Source organism: Miscanthus floridulus, chromosome 7, assembly GCF_019320115.1.
Source record: "Miscanthus floridulus cultivar M001 chromosome 7, ASM1932011v1, whole genome shotgun sequence".
NCBI lineage: Eukaryota > Viridiplantae > Streptophyta > Magnoliopsida > Poales > Poaceae > Miscanthus > Miscanthus floridulus.
The window spans coordinates 79,406,470-79,433,472 of record NC_089586.1 but is presented as its reverse complement, the minus strand read 5'-3'; the positions used below and the strand labels follow the sequence as shown (position 1 = coordinate 79,433,472).

General features: G+C 43.7%; 2 protein-coding genes and 1 pseudogene across 2 annotated transcripts; 1 reads left to right on the top strand and 2 right to left on the bottom strand.

Annotated features, from left to right (window-relative positions):
• Positions 1-1,069: 1,069 nt before the first annotated feature.
• LOC136467134 (histone-lysine N-methyltransferase ASHH2-like) lies at positions 1,070-17,768 on the bottom strand. The gene is given in 19 exon segments (XM_066465710.1): positions 1,070-3,004; positions 3,876-3,921; positions 4,331-4,410; positions 4,727-4,806; positions 4,893-4,975; positions 5,050-5,129; positions 5,395-5,450; positions 5,528-6,197; positions 6,375-6,431; positions 6,590-6,667; positions 7,183-7,275; positions 7,409-7,525; positions 7,606-7,737; positions 8,822-8,901; positions 9,030-9,169; positions 13,923-14,107; positions 14,109-14,131; positions 14,218-17,300; positions 17,399-17,768. Coding segments are annotated over 18 exon segments (5,727 nt in total). The 5' UTR covers positions 17,186-17,300; positions 17,399-17,768; the 3' UTR covers positions 1,070-2,245.
• On the top strand, positions 10,277-11,339 carry LOC136462246 (light-sensor Protein kinase-like; the record flags this gene model as incomplete). Its single annotated transcript, XM_066461374.1, has 3 exons — positions 10,277-10,741; positions 10,785-11,188; positions 11,234-11,339. Coding segments are annotated over exons 1-3 (975 nt in total), but the record flags the coding sequence as incomplete, so codon positions are not given.
• Positions 11,342-13,482, bottom strand: LOC136462245 (cytochrome P450 76M5-like; annotated as a pseudogene).
• Positions 17,769-27,003: the final 9,235 nt, after the last annotated feature.

The window sequence follows — 27,003 nt, the reverse complement described above, 5'->3', positions numbered from 1 at the left end:
GGGTGCCAAATAAGAAAGCAATACTTTTTCTGGTGTCAAATAGGAAATTCTCATATTTATACATATTTACATTTATCGGTTGAGGTATAGATTTACCAAGTGCTTAATTATCTTTAATGAATTCATATACAAATTCATCTAGGGCTGCTTTTCTTTTTTGCAAAAATATGAAGTTATTTAGGGAGCTCTTGAAGATGCTCTTACTAGAGGAAACAATTCTTGATACTACCTCTGTCCCAAAAATATGCCGTTGGGACAAGATTTTGTTACGATCTCGAAAGTGACAAACATAAGTAACAATTACAAGCTATATGCTGATATGCAAGTGTATTCAAAATACTTGCAAAATCACTTCATTCTCAAGGATTTTAAGAACATAGTCTATCCATCCCAGGAAAAGTGCAAGCCTAGTTAATCCACTTTCATTTTATCATTTTTTAAAATAATATTTATGATATCAATAAATATTATTAGATATATAATGTAATATGTTTTTATGGTATACCTTTTTAGAACCATAATCATTAATATTATTTTCTATAAACTTAGTAAACTTAAAAAGGTTTGACTTTGAAGAGATCTAGAATTGCACTCTTAGAGAGACGGCAGGACGAAGTATTTTAAAGGAAATGAGTAATAATGAAAGATGGGCATAGAAGACCGCGTAAGCATTTCACAAGAAATTAGTGATGAAAGATAAACATAGACGACCGCGTAAGTATTTCACAAGAAATTAGTGAAAAAGATAAGCATAGAAGACTGTCAAATCAATGTCGAGCACTTTTGATCTAAAGCATTAGCCTGTTCGTTTCGTCGTAAACGATCGTGGATTATTTACTGCTGGCTGGTTTGGTGTGAGAAAAAAATATTGTTCCAGCTTATAATCCACGATCGTATACGGACAAGCGAACATGCTAATGCTTCTAGCCTTCCTGACAGGACTCTGCTACCACGTCTGCGTTGTCGCATGTTGCTGAGTAGCCAAGCCTCGCATCAGCCATTTCATAGCCAAAATTAAATCAGAAATATATATAGCAAGAAAAAACATGGCCACAGTCTGGACAACACATAACCTAACAAGCTGACCCAGCCAAAAAAAAAAAAAATTGAGTGGTCACGGTATACAGACATGGGGCACCCAGATGCCAAATAAACTAAATCTCACCATTTCCAAGTTTCAAAACGAGGAAGGTGTCAGGCTCTCAACATTTCCAAAACCAACCATATACGCCAGGTCCAACTGTCTAAGTTCTTCGAAGTAGCTGTTTCAAATTTCAACAAGAAAACACGAGACATTAGCAAATTCGGGATAACAAAATGACACTAAGGACATAGCTTTTTCAAATTCCAACAAGAAAACACGAGACATTAGCAAATTCGGTCAGATATCAACACATAACGCTAGCAAATCGTGCTCCAGAATTGCACGAGACAACTTATATAATGAGACATTCAAGGAAAATGTGCTCAGATTTGGATTAGGACAACTTACCTGTCAAGTCCTGTAGCAATGTGTCAGTTCATGCGTGTGCCCGTTCAGTAGAAGAGGGGAATGATTAGGAATCACCTTCAGCTATATCATAAGATTTTAAGTCCAAGAGCCATCGTAATGTAGAAGCAGCAAGAGGACTAGAAATTAGGAGCACTCAAAGAAATTGAACAGATTAAAAAGGCTACTCATGTACAAGATCTCCAAACAGCCTAATTACCTATTGGAAGGGCAAACCCAGTGCCGGAGGCTCCCACATGAGTGGAGTCTGGGGAAGGAAAAAACCGAGGCTAAGCCTTCCCCCCGCAAAATCTGCGGAGAGTGGAAATAAAATGCAACAGCAAAGGAAACAAACACATGAACACTGCGCGCCAAAAATAGAAGCTTTAAGGAGAAAGCAAAGGGGGAGAAAACGTAATTAAGGAAACGAGACTACAGAGGATTGTCGATAAAATTGGTTAGCCTTATCACCTGTAAAAAGGATTAAATCAAATCATAAAATGTTCCTATTAAGAATACCCATTGGGAGAAAAAAAAAATGACCAGATTAATTAGTAACACTGCACTGGCAATGACCTATGTGCAGCATCTGTTCTACCCCCAATGAACTGAAAGTTACACTCTTTAAACATAGTTAAAGGCTGACACAGTTTCTGTTACACTTCTCGAGCAGGAATTACCATGTATACCACCACTACTTGAGGTTCAAAAACTGCAGGGCTGGGCCCAATCACTGCCCTGAACCCTTAATCACTATTAAGGTTTTGGAGGTTCGAATCTTTCAAACCTATGATGACTGCTCGAAAATTTCCTTCCTTGATGATGGTATGGCCATTTTGATCTTGGCCCATTTCGCCATGACCTATGCACTCTCCCATCTCGGCCCATGATCCTTCCACATTGTCCAGAACTGTTATGTTTAACTTGGGGTGTTCCATCATGCTGAAACATCTGGGATGACGAAGTGGAGGGGCAAGGACTCCCTCGTGGATAGGGAGGCAATGGTGGAAAAGGACTAAAAGGCACGCCAGGTGCAACTTTCCATTTTTGATGGCATTGGCCTCCTTCAGCTTCAGGGGTTCCAAAGTGCTGAACAAGAGTGACAGGAACCCCATATGAAATACTCAAGCTAGGTTGGTACCTCTCCATGCAAAGTCCTGGAGCAACCTCACTGCCTATGGAAAGTTGTGCAGGCCGATACTCCAGCTGGGACTCAAACCCAGGAGGGACTTCATCATCTGCACCCTGTGTTGAACTCCCCATGCCAAGAACATCATTACAATAGTTGTTTGCGCCCTGATTCCTCTGCAACTTATTTCTCATAAAGCCAGAACAAACTTTTTGGATTTTTAGTCCCACCATCTTATAATGCTCGTCAGGTTGATAGTCCCAACGGCTCTTGCGTTTCCTCCTACCAGAACTCCAGACTGTATTAGTCCCCTGGACATCATGCACAAATGTGGATGTATTACGGGGGATCCATCTATCACGGAAGCTCCGAGCAATCTGATGAACCTGTCACATGGAGGAAAGAGTATTTTAGGCTTGACAGATTGATTCACGTGTTAAGGATTGCATGTATACAGATAAAAATCACATGAAACTTTCATTAGAAAACTAATAGTACAAAGAAAAAACAGACATGAGAAGTCACCAGCAGTTCCCAGACAATTTCTGAGAGGGTCAAAACTGCAAAATCATAGACACATGCCACTTCATGGAAAAGCAGTGCTTGGTATGTAATTACTGGTTGTGGAAGTGGTTTATATAGGAACACAAAAGCATGTTGAGGTTTAAATTTGACTGCACATGCAAGTATGGTAATTCTGTTGTACATGCCCCGCTTATAGTGATATACTTTCCTTTCAAAACTATCAAAAGTTTTGCCTGTTTTTCCATGATAAATTGGTCTAAAAAATAAAATAAAACTACCAAAAAGTAATACTAAACATCCATGTATCCAGAGTAGAAGTGAAAACAAAACTGCGCCATTTGCAACTCAACGAAGAAGAAATATAGCAGCACAGATCCACAACATTAATCCAAAATGCATCCATGTGATTTGTGCTATCATTCTACAGGTGTTTTCCAAATTAATAAGTGGATATTAAGTTTCCAGGTGCAACCTAACTTTACCTAACTTAATACTTTAGTCTATTGCAACAAGTTTTGGCGATCAAGACTCTCACATGGTCAGTGTACAGACCATAAACAGTCGTGCTTTAACTAGCTTTGCCACAAGTGTAGTGGCCATTTCGGTGGTCAAATGCGTGGAAGCCTAACTCCATGCATAACCTTTGCGTTTGAAATCTAGCAAATAATTAACTATGCACATATTTCCAAAACATAAAGCTGAAAGACTGCATTAGCATGGTATGTCCATTACCTGAACGTCGTGATGTCTTGTTAAACTCAGCATCGAGTCTCTGAAGCTGCAGTACAAGTTCCAGATGAAGTTATAGAAAAAGTGAATTGTGATTAAAACTTCAAGGAACAAAGGTAGGAGCTCTCTCTAGATCCACGTTAAATTGTCATGCACTATTACTGCACTGACCAAGGCTTAGTTTAGTAAACAGTGACAGTTTAAAAACTGTCCTCCTATTGCATAGCAAGAGAATAAATTAGAAGTTAAGGAACCACAAAGTAACAAGCAAGAATGTCATTTGTTCTGAGATAAGGATTTCATTTCACTTAGAGAAAACCCCATGCTAGTTCAGGTCAAAATGGCATTACAAATAAATAAAACACAAAAAATTAACGGTCCCTATAAAACAAACTGAATATGAAACTCTTCAATCGGTACCAAATAACACTGGAATAAACAAGTTTAAATAATCTAACCTTTCAACTCCAGCACATGGAGGACCTCCATTTATATGTTCAGATGTCAAAATTCCTTTCTGAGCTAGAAACTCAAGTACCTGAAGGAAGATGCCAATATCATATACAGTAACACCAGGTTCAGGTGACATAACCCTGATTATGATGTATTACCTCCAATAAAGAATGACATTTAGGGTTCCATCAGTCAACATGATTAAACTTTGACAAAATTGAAAGCTTCACTATATTTTGCGTTAATTTATACTTTAGAGACCATGTCGCTGTCCAAAATGACACTTTTTTGTGACTAGATAGATAGAGTAATGTGAAACTAATAAGATGTCAACTGGAAATAATACAGGATGTGAATATTATGGTAGCTGATAACATTTTATTAGAGAATGAAGTGCAGACCTTCAGAAGCTTCCGTGTAATAGGTGTCCGGTGGAAGATGTATCTATTCTGCTTCAATATATTATGAAGCATTTGCAGTCCTGCAACAAAATAGAACAAAAAGGTTCTTAGTTGGTGACTGAAGCACTTTCATATAGGGAGTTGAAGGAATGCTAGGAAATATTACCATTCTTATTGATGATATCCAACAGAACCGAATGTGATTTTGTTTTTAGAAGTGCCTCAAGAATCAATGAAAGATCCCTCATACTGAAACAGATAGAAAGAAATTAGCATATTTTAGGAGAGGAAACCTTGGATCACAATTCATCTGGTGATCAAACCTTTTGGATGTGCCCCCAGCATTGCCACCACCTTCTGCTGCAGTCACAAGGAGAAGCTTCAAGTATCCATTTGTAGCATCCTGCTCCAGAAGATACATTGACTAGTTAGAACATAGAAATGTAGAATGATAACTCACGATGAATCAAAGTCTTATAATCTTCTAAAGCCATGTGCCTTCCAAACTTTCATAACATAGTATCAGACCCAATTGGAACGATTTGTGTCCAGCATTAGGAGATAGCATCATAATTAGAATCATCGACAAAACTTTTGCAAAAGGATCTTGTGTGCAAACCTGGTACTCTATATTATGTACAATTAAGGGGATAATGATGGTTTCATACCTTTCGCTTGCTGATACCACCGTCCACATCCAGTAGGCTGTTCAGTCTCCCTTCAACTACATATACCAAGGAGAGATCACTAAGACTATCACATTTCAATGTAGGAAGAGGAAAGCATGAGGCAGAATAGCACCTCCCAAAATGTGCTCACTGTCAATTGGAGATGATGGTTGTGGTTTCTGATTTTTATGTTGTTTTAAGTTTTTTCTCTCGGTAGCACTGAAAGTAGGCACCAGATTGCCCCTGAAATCAGAACTAAGAGTCGATCCATTTATTATATTTGGAGCCTTTGATCCTTCCGTTGAGTTTGCAGTCTTTCGCAAAAGATCTGATGACTGAGTGTCATGTACTGGGAACGTCTGCACAGAACTTTCAAATGTTCGTGACACATGCACAGGTGTGCGATTGACATCTTCATCTTCTGGTGGGCTCCATGCTTCCAAGGAATGTTCAGGCTCACTAGTTTCAAATGGGGTTCCTCTAGTTTCCTCAAGCAGGTCTAACTCTACTTTTACAGCTGAGGAATCATGTAGATCTTCCCCTTGAATAGAAAATTCAGTTTCTGAAATATTTGGGTGGTTACCATAAGAATCAGACCCATTTGGACCCAGCAACTCAGAATCTTTGTCAACAACCATTTGTTCAAAATGATCTGCTTCTGTATCATCTTGGGTGATGATGGTATCAACAATTGATACGTCTCCACCAAGGTAACCCCGACATTTGGCGGTACCACAGAAGCATTTTTGAGGAGCGGCACCAGATACACGAACATAATTGTAATCAAATGTCAATTCTTCACCCTATATATTATAAGAACAAAACATACCCGTTACACGCTGACAGTTGACCAGTATCATATGACATGCATAATATAATTCACTGATTCAACTTCAATTATAAATGAAGCAAACCAACCCTCACTTGTTAGATGAACTAGATCATATGGGGATAAAGAATCTGATAGTTTCTAGCCTTACCTTCTTGATGTTCCTCAAAGCAAATATTCCAATGCAGACTTCTCCATTGACCATCCACTATAAAAAAATATGGAACATAATTTAGCAAACTCTGAGTGAGAGCACAACTATAGATCATTATATCAAGAGAACCGAATATATTTTGATGGATAAGGATTTAATGGCAATAAACATAGTAGACAATACACACAAAAATGAAAGAGATAAAAGTCAACCTTCTCTGTGCGGCAGTTAGGGCTGCAGCTATGATTGATGAATCGGCCCAAGTTTCCCTTAGTGCAAGCATCTATTACCTGGAAGAATTGAAACAAAAAAAATGGTTAAAAGTTCAATGGAATGTATTCAACTGTGTCAACATCATGATGGGTGTATCAAGAAAAGTGAGTACGACACAAAGTCAACATAATACACTAGATGAGGACGGAAGGGGAATAAAAGGAGGTGATCGGATAGTTCTTCACTGAGTACAACTTTCAGACAGAAGAACTTGCAGTAAAAAATGGAGGACATGTACAACAACAACAAAGCCTTTTAGTCCCAAGCAAGTTGGGGTAGGCTAGAGTTGAAACCCAACATGAGCCCCTAGTCATGGTTCAGGCACGTCAATAGCTGCTTTCCAAGCACTCCTATCCAAACAAAGATCTCTAGGTATATCCCAACCCTTTAAATCTCTATTTATTGCCTCCCCCCATGTCAGCTTCGGTCTTCCTCTACCTCTCCTCACATTGATATCTCGACTTAGGACTCCACAAATCTGAAGAAGATAAGAAATAGTTTATGGACAAAATATAAAAACCAAAAGGCATACCTCGCCACCATTTAGAGCCATGAAATAGAAATGTTTCTGGCCTTTTGAAGCATAATATCTTTGGCGGGATTCATAGGATGTTATGTCAAGGACCTGAAAGAAATCATTCAGTACAGAGTCAAAAGAGCTCATTAGTCATATCATATAATCAACAATCATCGCACTAACATAATAACAGGTTATGTACAAGGACACAAACACGGGAAATAACGGACGACAACAGCACCTCTCCAACATATTCAATAAGAAACCTTCCTTCAGTAACGTCTTCTTGCAACTGCAGTCCATAGCCTTTCTTCCCAGAATGGAACCATCTCAGTTTTGCATAGCTACGTCGCTGAAACTGTTTCACAAATTTTACAGTCAAAATCAATGTAGCAGAGAATAAATTAACTAAATTAAGGATAACCAAGAAGCAGTGACCTTCTGATTAGAACATTGTTCTCCACACGGACATGTACGCTTGGCACATTCAATGTTGAGCATCCTGTTCAAACAGCCATCTCTACAACCCATTCGGCCATCTTGGGGCGGCTTGCAGTTGCACACCATGCTCTGGTCATAATTAATAAGAAATGCAGCAAATTAGGTTATCCTTCAAAATGTCAGCAAGTACTCAAGTCGCAAGGAGTATAACAAAGAATCAATATATTTTTGTACAATAGTTCACGATAGTTTGATTTAACATGGACCACAGGAAGAATAGTAGGATTTTCTAGTGGTTGCATGGTTGGATGATTGAAGACATTCTTGCAGCTAAAAAGAGCATAGTTATCAGGGTGGTAAGGCGAGGCATGGCAACTGACTACTGCCCTAGCCTTACGCTTAAGTGGCTATGGCGTGAGGCAATACCTTACATTCGAAGGAAAATGCAAAATAGCAGGATAGAGCCGTGGAAGATGGAAAAAAGAAAAAGAAAGGAGTAAGAAGTGGGCTAGCCCACCCCACCAGGCAGCACATGTGCCCCTACCCTCCTGGCATACAAAGTCCCAATCCCCTCTCTCCAGCGCCACTGCTCCCCTCTCTTGTCTTCAGCGCAGCCGCTCCTCTCTCCCGTTCTCCAGTGCACCGTTGCACCTCTGTCCCTCTCGCTCGCGCTTCCCTCTCTCCTCTCTGCTGCTTCCCTTCCCTTACCAAACAAGTATGCACCCCTCAGATCGACCGCCGCTAACATCCCCTTCCAAATCAAGGGATTGACAAGCGGGACATGGCAAAATCAAGCGGCCAGAATCAAAGTTGAGTGGGCCAGAAGCAAAACTGAGGGGGAGACGGCAGAATCAAGGGGGTGACCACATATGCCTAAGGCGACTAAGCTTTACCTTGCGTCCTTGCCTCTGTGGTGACCCTAGACTGCTCCAATGCTTAAGTGACACCTTAATAACCATAAAAAAGTGTGTGCCACACATATCCCTGATTCAGAGTGCCTACAGTATAAATATTCGTGTTTTATGCACCTTTTGACTAACTTTTCCTTACCTAGCCTGCAAACGGAGATATGACCGCGAATCTATAGCGACCTTTTGAACTAAATGTCCTTACAAATTTGCAAGGTCTATAATTAACAGATCTACATGTGCATAGAGAAAACTAGCTGAAACATAAGTCAAACCAGAGGGAAAAATTTGTTGGCAGCACTGACCTCGTCAATGGATTGTGTCCTGCGGTTTCGATGCAGAAACAAGTTTGACCTAACAAGAGTCCATGATGGTGGTTTGCAAGCTACTCAACAGCAAGATGCAAAAAGGGAGTAAAAGAATCAGAAATGATAACACATAATCGGATTGTTTTACATTATATTGAACAAAAAATGGTAATGAAGAAAATAGAAGGATGCAAGGGTTCAAAACCTTTTGAGTTAGATTCACCATTGTCTGCTTCATCAGCTGAAGCATCTGAAAGATCGAGTTCTGCATTAATCTCGGCGTTTGTTTTCACTTGTGGAATAGAACAGTCAGCGAACGCCTTGTCTCCATTGTCCTTACAAGTCCTTCATAGTAAGAAAAAACGATGAATAAGAATTAAGAAGCATAAAACATTCGACAGATGAACCAAAAAAATGTAAAAGAAAAAAGTGTATAACACATACACATTAAAGTAAAATGATGACTCGTGAATGGAATCAAGAGACAAGAATAGGAGGAACTTATGGAAGATCTAAAATAGAGATTTGCATAAGTGGTAATAACACATTAGATTGTGAGGTTTCAACCCTTGAAAACACTTGTTGCTATATCTTATATGAGTAGTTTCTCTTGCTCTAAGAGATAAGTGCAAATCTACAGTGGAATTAAGCATCTCAGGTGTAAGTCTGAAGATGTGGTTTGTAAAGAGATGATATATAGGGTGTGGCAGCAAAAGGAAGAGCATAGATGATGAAGAAACACAGTGTATCATAAACACTAGTCAAGAAATGGATGATGCATGCAAGTTGAGGTTGGGCTATTCCATCAATCAACATATTCTAGTTCTTTCACTTTACCAGACAACCAGACATGTACAAAGGGCTACCCATCAGCAAATCCTAGTTCTTTTGCTTTACCAGACATGTACAAAATAAACAAGAGTAAATTGCATAGCCGGTCCTTAAAGTATTGGGCTGATTTCGTCTGGGTCCCTAAACTATGAAATCGTACTCTTGGCTCCCCAATCTAGTTAATTCGGTCCATATAGGTCCTAAACAGCCCAGAAGGTGTTAAGCAGTCGACGTGGCTGTCCACGTACGCACGTGAGGCACACGTGACCCTCTGGCAGGTACTGGCTGTCCTGCGTGCTCGCCGGCGCTGGCGGCACGGCCTGCTCGTCCTGCGCGACGGCACGGCTCGAGACTGGCGCTGCAGGCGCAGCTCGTGCCCGCGACGCGCACAGCCCGCAAGCGCTATCGTACGCTCGCCCGCGCTTCGCCCATCCGCATGCACTCCGCTCGCCCGCGCACAGCCCGCCCGCCCCCATGCGCTTCGCCTGCGCTTCGCTCGCATGGGCTCCGCCCTGCTCGCCCGCCCGCATGCGCTGCCGTACGCGCTCGCCCGCGCTACGCTCACATGCGCCCTTTTCTTCTTCTGCAACGGCGAGCGCCCGCAGCCTCTTCTGCTACGGCATGGCCCCGGCGGCGCGGCCCCTCACGCGGACGGATGCAGCAGGCGCAACGGCCCCTCGCGCGGCCGGATACAGCAAGTCCTCACATGGCTATGGCGGAGCGGCCCCTCGCGCAACCCTGCGCGGGCGCCCCAACGGCGTCCCCAGCGCGAGCACGGGTGAGGCCATGTTGCGGCGCATGTGCGGGCGTCCGTCGAGTCGTCCTCGCTCTCCGTGGTGCTGGTGGGCGCACGCCGCCGCGGCCACGCACGGCGCCGACTGCGTGGAGCAGCACATGCACAGCCTGCTCTGGAGCGTCGCTGTGGTGCTGAAGGCCGTCGAGCTTGTCTCGGAGGTCACGGGGTCCGACCCGTACGAGCTCGCCCGGCGGCGGCTGCTGTTCGCCAAGGACTACGACAGGGACATGCTGGAGCCGAGGCTGTTCCGGCAGAGGCTCGGCGCGCGGTACCTGGCGACGCGTGAGCTCGCCGGAGCCGCTGACGCAGAGCGAGCACCGGCTGGTGGGCAACCTCAAGGAGGTGCAGTGGATGGGGGAGGCCTTCGCGGTGAAGCACTTCGTCGGCGCCGTCGCCGACGCCGTGGGCGCCGAGGCCACGCTGCTCACCTCCGTGGCGCACCCGAACGTGGCGCGCTGCTGGTACTGCTTCCACGACGAGGACAAGCGCGAGTTCTTCCTCGTCATGGACCAGCTCATGACCAAGGACCTGGCCAGCCACGTCAAGGAGGTGAACAGCGCCAAGCGGCCGGTGCCCTTCCCGCTCACTGTCGTCGTCGACGTGATGCTGCAGATCGCGCGCTGCATGGAGTACCCGCACTCGAGGAAGATCTACCACGGCGACCTGAACCCGTCCAACGTGCTCGTCAGGACGCGGCACGGCGACTCGCCCCTCCACGTCAAGGTCGCCGTCGGGCAGTCCGCGGCGACCGTGGCTGCCGCCAACCTCAGGCCCAGCCCTAGGGCGTCGGCGAAAGCAGCAAACGCCATCAATGCCGCCGTCGCCGCCTACAACCCTTGCATCTGGTACGCCCCGGAGGTGCTGGAGCAGGAAGCAACAGGGGACGCGTTGTCGTCGTCGGACTCGGACAACCGCCTGTCGATTATGCCATCCAAGATCCGAAAGACGTTGCGAAAGGGCCGTGCCATCCAACGCCGCCATCCTTGCAGGTCGAGCGGGGCAAGGAAAGGGACGAGGTCCGACACGTTGGGCCTTGCGATCGCGTCGACGATCTCTTCCACGAGCTCCCGCAGCCCTCGCGCCCGACTTGACGCCCACGTCGTCGACCACGTCGATGGAGAACAGGGCGCTGGACACGAGGTTGAGCACGCCGCCATACACGGCCTGGCCGACGTCCTCCACCACCTCCTGCCCGGACCTGGACCGCCAGCGGAAAGTAGCCCACCAGGTCCCGCACCTTGCGCTCCCGGACGCCGCGCGCCGCGGCGAGGCTGCGCGGGGAGAAGGCGTGCGCGGCCGCGACGCCGCGCAGGGCCTTCCACCGCGGGTCCGACGCGGGCAGCCAGATCATGGACCGCTCAGAGAACCCGGCCGCGCGGGGCCATGTCCGGGACGGCGCGCGTGGAGAGACCCCGGTCGTGCCGCGTGAACGCCTCCCTCGCCGCGTCGCGCGAGGAGATGACCACGACTGTGGTGAGCCCGAGCTTGAGGCGCATGACGGGGCCGTGGACGCACACGAGGTGCGCCAGCGCATGGTGGAAGTTGCCGTTGCCGTTGCCGCCGCGCAGGTCGAGGAGGTTGCCGACGAGCGGGAGCGGCCTGGGGCCCGGCGGCAGCCGTCGTCGGGTGCTGCTGCTGCCGGAGCATGGTCGTAGTATGCATGCTGGTCAGGTAGTAGAGGAGCGGCACGACGATCAGCGCACACAGCAACCAGACGCGTCCTCGCTACGTGAAGCGGTTCGTGCGTACGTGGACAGCCACGTCGACTGCTTAACACCTTCTGGGCTGTTTAGGACCTACTTGGACCAAATTAAGTAGATTGGGGAGCCAAGAGTATGATTTCATAGTTTGGGGACCCAGACGAAATCAGCCCAATACTTTAGGACCGGCCGTGCAATTTACTCAAATAAACAACAACCAATATTTGAAACTCTCTCCAATCCAAAATGTAGGTCGTTTTAGATTTATCCAACGTCAAATTTCTCTAACTTCGACCAAGTTTATATTAAAATTGATCGACAAAGACACAGGTCACCTAGAACTCACTCACAATGTTTTCAGGTCGTCCGATTAATCGCGATTAATGCAGTCTTGATGCTTGCTTTATTGTGTATACTATATACTTATATAGTATATATATATATATATATATATATATATATATATATATATATATATATATATATATATATATATGACCTGATATACATGGACGACTAGGGTCGACTAATCAGGCCTGGTCGACGACTAATCGCGATTAGTCTCCTAGTCGGTCCCATGGCGACCGGGTTCGACTAGACGACCTGAAAACATTGTTCACTCACACTAAAAGAAACACACAAACACAGTACCGAGAGCCTACAAATATGGCTGTGATAGCCTCCTAGTTAATGCAGAGAATTAGTACCTCAATCAGCCTATTATTTTCCTTAACTACCAGCTAGAATCCTGCTGTGTTTATTTTGATTAATCCATCTGAAACTTTAAGGGCACTCCCAATGCAGAAACCAGCATAGTTTCTATGTGTATTAATTACCTTGTTATGTAATCATTTTGCTGATGTGGCAAGTGATTTACTGATGAGAGAGGAAAAAATGGAGAAACGATTTCTACAGAAGAAAACTGAGTCCTCACGCACATCAATGCATGAAGAAACCATCAAAGCTGCGTTCGGCGGAGGCTGCTCGTTCCCATCCTCTTAGTCTAGATCCGCTACTCCAACGCTCCCGCGGGACCGTGATCTGCGTGCTGCTGCTCCGATCCCCTGAGCCTGTGCGCGTGAAGGATGCCGCCCCGCGCTGATCCTTTTCTGTTTGTGGCAGCAAGAAAGGATATATGGCTGCTTGCCACGGTTGATCCTTTTCTGTTTGTGGTGTATGTAACTGTTCATTAAATTTTCTTCTCCATAGAAACCATGCATTGGGAAGGTTAGGTCTAATTTGAACTCTCTTTCCTTAAGAAACTACCTATAGAAACTATGCATTGGGAGTGCCCTAAAGAAACCAGGAACATAAAATGGTATAGCTGTCATTGGATCAGGTTTTATGGTAGAGATGGAAATTTCTGTTCGAAAACTGGGGTAGAACCTACTACAAGTACATTGGAAAGTCCACTTGGAACAATATATGAATAATTCAGGAAAAATGGTAGAACCTTTGTGGAACAACAATTTGCAAAAAAAGCAAGCTACAAAGATGTTACCAAGACAATGAAGGTTAACAAAACTTGAAATACCTTCTCTAGAACTGTATAAAGGTTAAATCAGCATGTCCACTTTACAAAACTGAGAAAACAATGTAGTGACCCACGTTGCTAGGAATAGTTATATTAATTGAGGAAAAAGAGGGTTTCTAAGACAGCCCATACAGACCTACTGAAGAGCACTAGCAGTACAGTACATCTCAATTAGACAAGCAGGCTGGTGCGATCATTTAAACTGATAACTGAAATAACAGGAAGGAAAATTAATACCATCTGCAATTTGTTTCTCCAATCACATCTGCAAGTTCAGCAGGTATGCACCGCCACTTTTGGCAATCATCACAACACACCCATGCAGCACATGGTGGCAGTGGTGGTACAGATACCCCATCCATTTTGCATGCAACATGTCCAGGTAAATCAGTAGATATGGCGCCAGAGTTCTTGAATGCAAGTTTCGGAGGTAGGATCAAGATTACCTACGTAAAATGAGAATGTAAATTCCTTCTGAAGCTGCCTGCTATATGTTATGGAAAAGGAATAAATGATAAATTCAAAGACATACTCTGTTCATTCATATGAGGTGCTGCCTGTTCAGTAGAAGGCAAATGTAAAAGTCCATGATCAAGGGAAGTCTCGTCTGATGTATTTTTCTTTTTACCTTTTTCTTTCTTATGTGGGTCTCGCACCTTACCCTTCTTTCTTGCATTAGTATCCTTTATCTTGCGTCTTGGTGATTTCATACTGTCAAATGCACTCCCTTTGTCACCATGCACTACAGAGTGACTCTGTATGCCATCATGTTCATGCAGACTAAGGTCCTGTGAGCCTGAAGTTAGGGCTTCAAAGCAAGACCCATCATCTGGAGGCCCAGGTGAAATTGGATCATTAGAGAACGGCCTAAGTTTTGAAGATTCACATGGAGAAACTTTGTTGCATCCTATAACATTCTTTTTTACCCCTTTAGATCCATCTTTCTTTTTGCAACCTGCCTTTCTGACAATACCGTTTTTTCTCACGGAATTTGACTTCTGTAAAGCTCGCACCTTTCCTTCATCAATATCATTTTCTACTGTGCCATGAGATGGACCAACCTCTTCCTTTCTGGTGTCCTCATGCTGCTCCAAGTTCATCAATGATGAAGCATGTTCTTTTGCACAGTCAGAAGTAGATAAAACGGATGGATCACCACCATTCAGTGCACCAGCATCGGTTGGGTTTTCATGTAACATAACATCATGGCTTGCAGAAGCATTACCTTCACATGTAACAGAAGCAACCTCCAAAACAGAATCCGGCGAAAACCCAATATGCAGCATGACACTGCCATTGGCATTGTCCATAGGTTCAGAAGTTGAAAGCTTAGCGCACTCTCCATGGACGTATGCAGCGCATGTTTCTTTAGTACAACTCACCAAGGCTCTTTCTCTTTGCTGCACATCAGTCTGGATACACTTTGATTCTGTACGATGACTATCAATAGACTCTGTAGTTTTGCCAGTACTATCAAGAGTATTAATTAATTTATCAGAAGACAAATTTGGAATGTTTCCTCTGTGACATTCCAAGGAAATATCAGTATCAGCCACAATTGAGAAGGTTGGTTGCTCATTCAATTCACTAGCAGCATGCCCTATATCAGCCACAGTTGTTAAGGTTGGTTGCCCATCCAGTTCATTAGCTGCATGCCATATTTCAGAGAAGGAAGAGCATTTACTTTTTGAAGATCTTGAACTTCGACTTCTCCGAATACTTGGCTGACTTCTCTGATCAGATCTGTTATATGATATTCCTTTGTCCAGGCAAATTGGATGAGCATTAGAAGTAGATGGCCCATATCTTGGACAGCAATCTAATAGCTGTTCTAGATTGCCCCAAGTAGAGGATTTTGGTGGCCTGTTCATACCACTTCTTCCCTTAGTGACTTTGTTTGGGAACATAACCACGGTGCTTTGGTGTAATGAGCTCATAATGTCAACCTTTTTAGGTTTGCGTGAGCCACTGCTCCCTTTGCCTATTCGATCTTGCTTCTCAGAATTAAGACTTCTTGAAGAAGCAGCTCTTTTTGGATTCCTACGTATGAATACCTGTAATGCTGTCAGCTTTTGGCTCTGTGATTCTCCATCATTAGCATTACTGATAAAATCAACAGAGCTGTCTTCAGCAGAATTACAGGCATTGAGCCCTTGGTCCAAATGGTCAGACCCGCCAACAGCATCTTGATGACCCAGGCATAGAGCAGATGGTTCCTTGCTGCTACAACAAGGTTCATCATTGCAAAGTTGGTTATACGAATAAACACACTGGTTTCTCTCTGGAGGTAGCTCAGAGGCCCCATATTTTAGAGAGACCTGTTGCAACTCTTTATCAGGACAATGGCCAAAATGCTGATTGCCATCACCATAAGCCTCCATCTGGAGCTCAACAGCCTGACCATCTAAAGGCACATCAATGGAGCTCCCATAAATAGAAGGAACTGAAGTTTCAACAACTGGGCAGAAGTTTACTGCATCAATATTTGGCAGGAAACCAACCTTTTCCAGCTCATAATTAGCACCGGTTATCAATGTCAGGCCCTCAGCACCAGATGGCAATTTCTCCGAGTGATGCTTCCCTGGGTCTGACAAGTCCCCATTGTAATGGGCTAAATCACCATTCCACATCCCTCTGTCAGCCCCATGGCACGTCCCTGGATCAGCAGATATTCCACCAAACTGACCTGCCTTTCGATCCAAAGACAGATCAATGCTCCCTGAAATGGAAGGAACTGAATCTTCAAGAGCTGGCTTTGAGACAGCTTGAATGTCCGATATCAAACCATCTGGCCGCAGCTCATCGTTAGCACACGTGATAGATCCTATGCCATCAACATCAGGTGGCTCTTGCTCGCGGCCATGATTCATTGAAACTGACAAGCCTTCATAAACACGTTTTGCTCCATTACAAACAGTCCGCAAATCTTCTATGGTTTCCTTTACTACCCCCACCATGACGCCACAATCACCTCCGTTACCCGTCAAACCCACCTGCTCAAACTGGCTCCCCTCTGTCGTTTTCTCCAAAATGTCATACGCGCATCTAGCATCCTCGGAACAGACCGCTTCACGGAAAGGAGAAGGTAATGTCTTATTTGAAAGCCTGCCATTGGCCTCATGACAAATCTGCAAACTGGCATTTTCAGCAGATGCCGCGGGAGCCAAACTACCTTCCTTCCCTTCCCCCATGCTCATGACCCTCTGCTCTGAACTCGAACCCTCCTCCTGTCCTATCTGAAACTTTCTTCCTTGACGGGAGGAAGAAGCACACTCAACAGGAGTCACCAATCCAAGAGCAAAATCGCTCCCTTCGTCATCTGTCTCTGTGGACAATCTAGCTTCCGGAGCGCAGCATACCTCTACGGTGCCATCCCCCAATCCATGGACCGGTCCAGGGGCGGTGGCAGTAGACAGAGCAACCTCCGCCGGCCCCAAGCGTTGGGCGTCAGCAACATGACCCTCCTCCCCGCCGCGCCCGCCCGCGCCAGGCTCCTCCATTGCGGCAGGAGGTCAGCAGGGACCCGTACGGATCGAGAACATCCAATGCCCGCTCACCCCTCACCCCCGCCGCCTCCGCACCCGATCATGCCGCCGAAGCCAGGCCTCCAAAACCCTAGAATTCGAGAGCACGGACAGGAAACTCAATCAGGATTCCGCGAGCAAACGGCACCGCCCAACCCTCATCAACAGAAAATTATAAGAGACACGAACCTCCGGGACCCGCGTGGCCGCGAATGCCTGCTGCGTTGCGGCCGTCGGAGCCCGCGCCGGCGGTCTCCGTTGACCTCCGGTCTCCAGCGACGGGCGGGGGGACGCGGGAGTAGGAGGAAGAGGAGGCGCCGGGCTAGGATAGACGTGCGGGAGGCGGCGGTCGTCGCCGCGTTGAGGAATGAGGAGGGCGGCGGAGGCGGATAGGGGAAGGAAGGGGTAGGAGAGAGAGTGAGGAGGCGAAGTATATATTATTTTAGGAGAGAGAAAAAAAAGAAGAAAAATAAATAAACGGAAAAAAGGGTAGGAGGCTGGAGGAGGAAGCGGAATAGAAAAGGTCTCCTCTTGTTTCGTTCTCGAGGAGTTCGTGACGGGGCATGTCAGGAGGAGGAAGATGATGATGAGACCGCGCTGGCAGATGACGCTGTTGAAATCCGAGCGTATTTGTTTGTTCGAGGAAAAAGAAAAACAAATCTGTGGGTATATATGGATTTCAGAGCGCGACAGAACCGACACAGGTTAATAGGTTTCGAATTTAATGTTAAGTTCGACCGATAAGTCACGATTGAAAACATTGTTAACTGATTTGTTATAAGAAAAAAATACCGTTTATTAGTTGAAAAAAGTATATCTTATAAACCGAGCGAACAGAACATAAAAGAATGTTGTTGGTGTTTGTACCATCCACAATCGGATCGTACGGTAATACATAAATAAAAAAAAGTTTATATATATATGGATTTCGTGTTCCTCAATGTCTAGTAGGAATTTACATTTTGGAAAACGGTAGGTATGTGTGAAAGAAATACTATGCACCACACCGTGCGGTAGTTGCAAGTGCTGTAGACCAGGGTGTAGGGAGCGGCGGTTGGTGGCCGTTATCCTGGCTCGTTCTTGACTTGATCAGCGGTTCAGCCATGTCCACGCCAAACCCTTTGGAAGTTCGGGGTCTGGAACAGGTTTGTACAGTGCTCCTAGAGTCCTACTAGTAGCCGACTACTGTGTACTGTAGTGCTACTGGAAGACGTCACGTCATCAAGAGTTAGGCCTGGGTTCAGTTCCTCTAAAGAGTTTACTCTGTATCTCATCAAATATTTAAATACATATATGGAGTATTAAATATAGACTAAAAAATAACTAATTATACAGTTTGCTGATTAATTTGCGAGACGAATCTTTTAAGCCTAATTAGTTCATGATTTGACAATGTGATGCTACAGTAATAAATGTGATAATGGTGGATTAATTAGGCTTAATAAATTTAGTCTCGCGGATTACTGATGAATTCTATAATTTATTTTTTTATTAATATCCGAACGTGCAAAATCTCAATGTAATAACAGATGTGACACTCGTTTAAACTAAGAGGGTATTTGGTTCCACGGACTAAATTTTAGTTCATGTCACATTGGATGTTCGAATGCTAATTAGGAGGACTAAACTATGAGTTAATTATAAAACTAATTACACAGATGGAGACTAATTTACGAGACAAATTTATTAAGCCTAATTAAGCCCATCATTAGTCCATATTTACTATAGCACCACATTGTCAAATCATATACTAATTAGGCTTAAAAATTCATCTCGCAAATTAGTCGCAATCTATAGTAATTAGTTATTTTTTAGTCTATATTTAATACTCCATACATATACCAAACATTCGATGAAACATAGACTAAAATTCGATCTACGAACCAAACATGCCCAGAGACCTTATCATCGCAGAAGATAAAGGTACGGAGGAAAAAAAATCCCAGCTGATCAAAAGTGCGTCATCGTCTCGTTAGTCGTCACGTCAAATTTCGTGCACGAATAAAAAATCCCCACGGTACAGTGCACGGTACAAAATAATCAACCGTTGCCGTTGCACCTGACGGTTGGTAGAGTAATACCGTGGACTCGGAGGGGCCATACTGCAAAAGGCACAGCAGACAGGCAGGCACCGAAAAAATATCTCCGCCGCTACAGTGCTACACGCGCACACGCTCCGCGTCGGATGCCCTGGAGCCCTATCCGTCTGACGGGTGGGGACAGCGGACTCCCGGGATCCAGACGTCAGCTGCACGGCAGGCCGGGTTCCGCAGACCGCAGGCGTGGGTTGGGGACTTGGGGTGGGGTCCGCGCCTGCGGGCCCCTACGATCCTCCGCCGACCGCGGGTGCGCGGCGCTGCGGCGTGGACTTTGCTGTGCGACGTGACGTTTTTTCCCCTGACGCGGTGCGAACTCGTGTACACCTCTCTATATCCCTCCGAATTTATAGGACTAAATAGCTTGTACATGTGTTATTATCGAATAGCTAATATTTTATATTAAAAATATACGGATGACACGATAAGATAATAATGTTGTAAAAATTAAATACCAACGTTAAAGTAATATTTAATTCAAAAAGCAAAAGTTTATGAATTTAACATAGTCACAGAGAGCGTGACATCGCAGGCTCACAGGCTCTACTGTATAGATCTTTCCGTGATGCGGCTAAGATAATGTTTTATATGGGCAGAAAGAAATCTCCGATATTCATTTCTTTCTTACGGCAATAAATCCACGAATAAGTTCTGCCGCATCTCCATACCATCCTGTACATAGGTTCGAGTATATATGTAAATATAGGTAAATGCTCGTGCATTGCAACAGAAAAAAAAACAATATTACGATAACATATGTATGAACATGTGTTGTACTATTACCTAATATACGGAACACTAATATTACATAAGTCTTCATGTTGTATAGACCATTATAAAGTTCAAGAAATCATTATTATTTTACTTTCTAACTTGACTATAAACCATCAGTTTAAGGGCTCTAGCATACATGAAAAAAGACAAAGATAATATTTTTCAGAACAAGATAATTAGATTTGGACAAGTAACTATAAACATATCAGACAACCATCTGAACCAATTCCCAACCTACAGAAGTATATATCATGTGTTAACAATCAATAGTACAAGGGAGGTGTCATGCATAGTCCCTATTCTAGGTTGTTTGTTTGTTTATCATACAATTGCAAGCATTTCATAATTTAAGCACATACAGAGTTCTTAAACTGTGTGTCTGATCCAAAGCTTAAGTCGCCAGCTAGAATCGGCAGAACTCTTGAGTCCACAATTAGGTCAGATATAGTATCCGTGGGTATCTCATTCTCTGATTCACGAAGGATGGCATTAAACATAGCAATATCTAAATGAGCTACGCAATGCTCCATCACCTGATAGAAACATAAAAAATTTCATGACTTCACATAAAAGATATTATTACCAAAGAAACAAAAATCAGCATATGAAAGCGTACCAATTTTACCAACACTGGTAAACATCCACACTCTTGTCCACCAGCACGAAGAGGACAACTTCTGCTGAATGCATCATCAAATGTGGTTTTCCAAATATCAATAGAAACACTCCTATGTTGCTGATCACCCAGAAAGCCCTAACAACCTCCCAATCTTTGGAATTGACAAATCTTCTACAGGGATTTACATGTGGGGTGTCATTGCATGTGAAATGAAAATCTTTCATAAAACTAAAAAATGAATTAGTTTGCAGTAGGTTTTACTCATCACTATTTTACAGGAGCCATACTTAGCTTTTTGAAAAGTGCCAAGACAGTAATAGGGTTAACCTTTATATGCCACCACATCTTCTCCAATGCATCTACAATGTACTAGTTTCACGCCAATCATCTAGCAGCTTCATGATATTGGGTATACTTGTCATTTGAAAGCATCTAGGCCCCTAGTTGGGTTTTGGTGATTAATGACAATACGTGATTACTGTGACTAACGTATGTTTTACAGAAACAATTAAGTTAGGTCACGGTAATGGAGATCGAATGGGCAATCAAGGTTGTCATGCCCCTGCGATGGAAATCGTTTCGGTTTTCAAAGGATGGATGACAAGGTAAAGGATGGATGACAAAGTTAAGGATGGACTAGTTCTAAGTGTCGATTGGAGTTAGAGAGACACTTAGAGTAGTTTAGGACTTTGCTTTTCCTTTGGCTGTACTATTAAAGGGGTATAAACGGGTAGCTTGACCTAGATGAGTCTAGTGAGTTAGGTGTGGTGCACACTTGTTAAAACTAGTACTAGGTAGCTCCATAACAGCCCTTTGATCCAATGGAGCAAACTTCATTCACATATGATCGAGAGTTGGAAGTGAATGGAGGGTCAAATACTGACCGGACGCTGGCTCTAGTGTGACCGGACGCTGGCTCCAGTGTGACCAGATGCTGGCTCAGGGTTCGGTCAGTTCATTTGACCAAGGTGAAAGCGTCTGGAAGTGACCGGACGCTGCGAGGTCAAGTCACCGGACGCTAAGGGCCAGCATCTGGTCGACTCCAGTAAGGTCCTAGAGAGGGAGAATCATGATCGGACGCGTCCGGTCAATATTGACCTGGACGCTGATCAGGTTCCAGCTACTGACCGGACACTGCTCAGCAAGTGACCGGAACGCTGGGGGTCCAGTGTCCGGTCGACATCAGTAAGGTTCTAGTGAAGGGAAAACATGACCGGACGCGTCCGGTCAGTGCTGATCGGACGTCGGCCAGCGTCCGATCAACACTTACCACTTAGAGTTCAGGGTATACTAACCAGAGCGTCCAGTCAACATGATCGGATCGTCCGGTCACCCCACAGAGGCACATAACTGGTTCGTTTTTCAGCCGGTGTTATAAATACAATCTCCGACTCGTGTGTGGGGGTACTTTTGCTCATTCCAACAGCTTGAGAAACACCTTAGAGAGTGCCAAGAAGAGCAAGGTCCTAGTGAGGTGATTGAGATTTGAGAATCTCAAAGAGAGCCCTCATTAGTGAGATCAAGAGTAGCAAAGTGTGCATCCACCCTTCTCATTAGGCTTGTCGTGGTCAAGTGAGAGTTCGTGCTTGTTACTCTTGGTGATCGCCATCACCTAGACAGCTTGGTGGTGATTAGGAGCTTGGTGATCATTCAGCGAAGCTTGTGGGTGACCCAACTCAAGTTATGAGCGGTTGTGGGTGATTCACCACGACGGAGTATCGAAGAATCAACCCGTAGAGAGCACTTGATCCTTGCGCGGATTAAGGGGGAGCTACACCCTTACGTGGGTGCTCCAACGAGGACTAGTGGGGAGTGGCGATTCTCTGATACCTTGGCAAAACATAGCCATGTTCCTCCTTCTCTATTTACTTTGAGTATTTACTTTGAGCATTCACTTTGACCATTTACTTTGAGCAATTCAATTCTTGTCTTTACATTCATAGAATTGCCATGCTAGAGTAGGATTGGAACTTAGGTTGCAAGTCTTTTGTGCGGTAGAACAATTAGAAACACTTTCTAGGCATAAGGGGTTAATTGGGCTAACCATAGGATTTAATTATTACAAAGAAATTTAGAATTAGCCCCAATTCACTCTCCCCTCTTGGGTATCTTGATCCTTTTAATTGGTATTAGAGCCTCGTGCTCACGTATTTAGGCTTAACCACCTAGAGCAAGATGTCTCATGGGGATGGACCTCCTCCTATCTTTGAGGGAGATAATTTTCCTTATTGAAAAATTCACATGGAGGCGTATCTAGAAGCTCTAGATATTGGTATTCTTAGAGCCGCCTCACATGGCTTCCTAAAACCCTAGGATGCTACTCACCTACAAGGTGATGAGATGAACTATAAGAAGTGGAATGCAAATGCTCAAAACACCATCTTTAGAGGCCTTTGCAAAGATATGTTCAATCGGGTAAGGAACCACAAAGACGCCCGTGCACTATGGTTGGACATTTGTGCACTTCATGAGGGAACTAAGAGTGAGTGTGAGGAACGCTATCATCTTGTCATGAAAAAGCTCAACTCTTTTGAAATGCTTCCTAAAGAATGTGCTAATGAGATATATTCACATTTGAATGTTCTTGTAGAGAAAGTTAATGGGCTTGGACTCACTCAAATACAACCATCCGATGTTGTAAGAAAGATTTTGAGTGTCCTCCCCATTGATAAATATGGGCATATTGTGACTGTGCTTCATCAAGGTGATCTTTCCACTGCTACACCGACACAAATCTTGGGAAAGATCAATGCTCATGAGATATACATGCACATCACGCCACAAGATGGCTCATCCTCTACCAAGAAGAAAGATAAGGACTTAGCATTCAAAGCTAACCAAGAGAAGGGTAAAGCAAGACTTGAGTATGAAAGCTCAAGTGATGATGATGATGAAAGTCTTGCTCTCATGGTGAAGAAGACCGCCAAGATGCTAAAGAAGCTCAACAAGAGTGGCATCAAGTTTGATGACAAGAAGAAGAAGTTCTTCACTAGCTCTAGAAGGAAGTCAATCTTCAAGATGGATTACTTCAATTATGGAGAACTTGGTCATCTAGCACACCAATGCACTAAGCCCAAGAAAGATAAGTTCAAGAACAAATACAAGGGCAAGAAAGATGACTCAAGTAATGAAGAAGAAGAAGAGAAGAAGAACAAGAACAAGCCATACAAGAAGAGAGATGGCAAGAAGAGGGACTTCCACAAGAAGAAGAAGAGTGGAAAGGCATACATTGTCGGTGATTGGCTCACGGACATTGATTCATCTGGTGCCTCATTCGATGATGATAGTGACAACGAGAAGGTGGCCGCAATTGTTATCAACTCTTCATCAACTTCATCGCCACCACCGCCATCATCCTCTACACACCTATGCCTTATGGCCAAGGGTGACCGCAAGGTATCTAACAACGATGATAGTAGTGATGATGAGCATGCTAGTGATGATAACAGCGATAGTGATGATGATGAATATGAATCACCTTCTTATGATGATCTTGCTAGATTGCTAAAACAACACGCTAAGATCATTATAAAAACTAGAGCTAAAAATGAAAAGCTAGAAGCTAAAAATGATTCTCTTTTAGCCAAATGTGATATAGTGGAAAAGGCTAGTGTTGAGCTTAAAGAAGCAAATGATGCTATATCATCCAAACTCAAGGAGCTCAAATCTTCTAAGAAAGAGCTTAAAGAAAAATATGATAAACTTGAGAGGACACATAATGAGCTCATCACTAGCCACAACAAGCTAAGAGAAGAATATACTACTCTTAAGGTTAATCATGATAATCTTGTTATTGCTTAAGAATTCTTATCCAATGAACCACATGATACTACTAACAATGTTGTTAAGATTGATATAGCTACATCATATGATGCCTTGATTATTGAGAGCATTGAGCAAAGTTCTAGTAGCAAGGGCAAGCAAGTGGTTGAAGCCGATGATTATGATGAGTTTGTGAAGCTCAAGAATGATAATGAAAAGCTCAAGAAAGATCTTGAAGAACTCAAAACCACCAAGTCTATTATGCTAGAAACTATTGTTCATGATGATGGTTTGATCCTTGAGAATGAGAAGCTCAAAGATGAGAACAAGAAGCTCAAGGAAGAGAAAAACAATAACGCTCTCAAGGAAGAAAACAAGAAGCTCAAGTTGGAGAAAGAGCATCTTAAGATTGGATTGAGCAAGTTCACTAGAGGCAAGCATCTTCAAAGTGAGCTACTAATGAACACTGTCATAAAGATAGATAGAAGTGGCATTGGGTACTTAGCAAACCAAGAGAAGAAGGCTCAAGCTCAACAACAACATAAGTCTAAGCCAAAGCCAAAGAGATGTTTTGAGTGTGGACAAGAAGGCCACTTTGCTCATGAGTACCAAACTCCACCACCACAACCCTTACCCAAGCATGCTAGACCTTTTGCCTTCAATGCCCACTACATGCTTAGAAAGGATTATAGTGTAAAGATGAAAGTCATATTCTTAGGTCCTCCCAACAAGAATAGGCCTAAGAAAATTTGGGTTGCAAAGTCACTTGTTGAGAAGGTGAAGGGCCCTCAACAAGTTTGGGTTCCTAAAGCTTGATCTCTTGTGTGTAGGTGAACTACAAGACCGGTGAAAGTCATTGGGTTATTGATAGTGGTTGCACACAACATATGACTGGTGATCCTCGTATGTTCACCTCACTAGATGAAGAAGTAGATGGACAAGAAAGAATCACATTTGGAGATAACTCAAAGGGCAAGGTCAAAGGATTGGGCAAAGTGGCTATATCAAATAATCATTCCATCTCCAATGTGCTATATGTTGCTTTATTGAGTTTTAACTTGCTATCCGTTAGACAGTTGTGTGATCTTGGCTTCCAATGCTTGTTTACCGAGAAGGAGGTTGTTGTATCCAAGAAGGATGATGATCATGTGATATTTAAAGGATTTAGATACAACAACCTATATCTAGTGGACTTCACCTCTGAAGATGCAAACTTGAAGACATGCCTATTTATCAAAACAACACTTGGGTGGCTATGACATAGAAGACTTGCTCATGTTGGGATGAGCTCACTCAAGAAGCTAATGAAGAATGATTTGGTGAGAGGGTTGAAGGATATGAAGTTTGAGAAGGACAAGCTTTGTAGTGCATGTCAAGCCAGCAAGCAAGTTGCAAATACCCATCCAACAAAAGCTTTCATGTTAACCGCAAGAGTGCTAGAACAACTTCATATGGATTTATTTAGACTAACAACATACAAGAGTTTGGGAGAAAATCTTTATTGTCTTATAATTATTGATGACTATTCAAGGTATACATGGGTATTCTTCCTTCATGACAAATCCGAAGTTGCATCTTGCTTTAAGAAGTTTGCCAAGAGAGCACAAAATGAATTTGAAGTGAAGCTCAAGAAGATAAGAAGTGACAATGGGAAGAAGTTTGACAACACAAACATAGAAGCTTATTGTGATGAAGTTGAAATCAAACATGAGGTCTCCGCAACATATACTCCTCAACAAATGGTGTAGTTGAGAGGAAAAACCGGACATTGATCACTCTTGCAAGAACAATGCTTGATGAGTACAACACCCTGAAGCTCTATGGGCGGAAGCTATCAACACCACATGCTATGCATCAAACCGCCTATTCCTTCAAAAATTCCTTGGCAAGACACCTTATGAGTTGCTCAATGGGAAGAAGCCAGACGTCTCCTTCTTTAGGGTGTTTGGTTGTAAATGCTATATCTACAAGAAGCGGCAACACCTAGGAAAGTTTCAAAGACGTTGTGATATTGGTTTTCTTATTGGTTACTCATCAAAGTCCAAAGCATATAGAGTATTTAATCATACCACCGACTTGGTTGAAGAAACATATGATGTGGAATTTGATGAATCTAACGGCTCCCAAGGAGCACATGAGAATCTTGATGATGTAGGTGATGAACCATTGAGGGAGGCTATGAAGAACATTCCGGTTGGAGACATCAAACCTAAAGGTGATGAAGAGGATGTACAAGTGATTGATTCATCTTCTTCATAAAGTGTGCCACAAGATGGTGAAAAGATGAAGAGTAGAAAATGAAGATACTCATGTCTCCCATGAACAAATGGTGGTATAAGCACAAGATGTTGATGCTCCACAACCTCCCCCTCAAGTGGTCAATAGAAGAAATACACCTCTACTACAAGATCATCCACAAAATCTCATTATAGGGAGTCCATCAAAGGGTGTAGTGACTCGATCATAAAAACTTGTTTCATTTATTGCTCATTACTCTTTTGTCTCTTGCTTTGAGCCTACTAAGGTAGAAGAAGCTCTTCAAC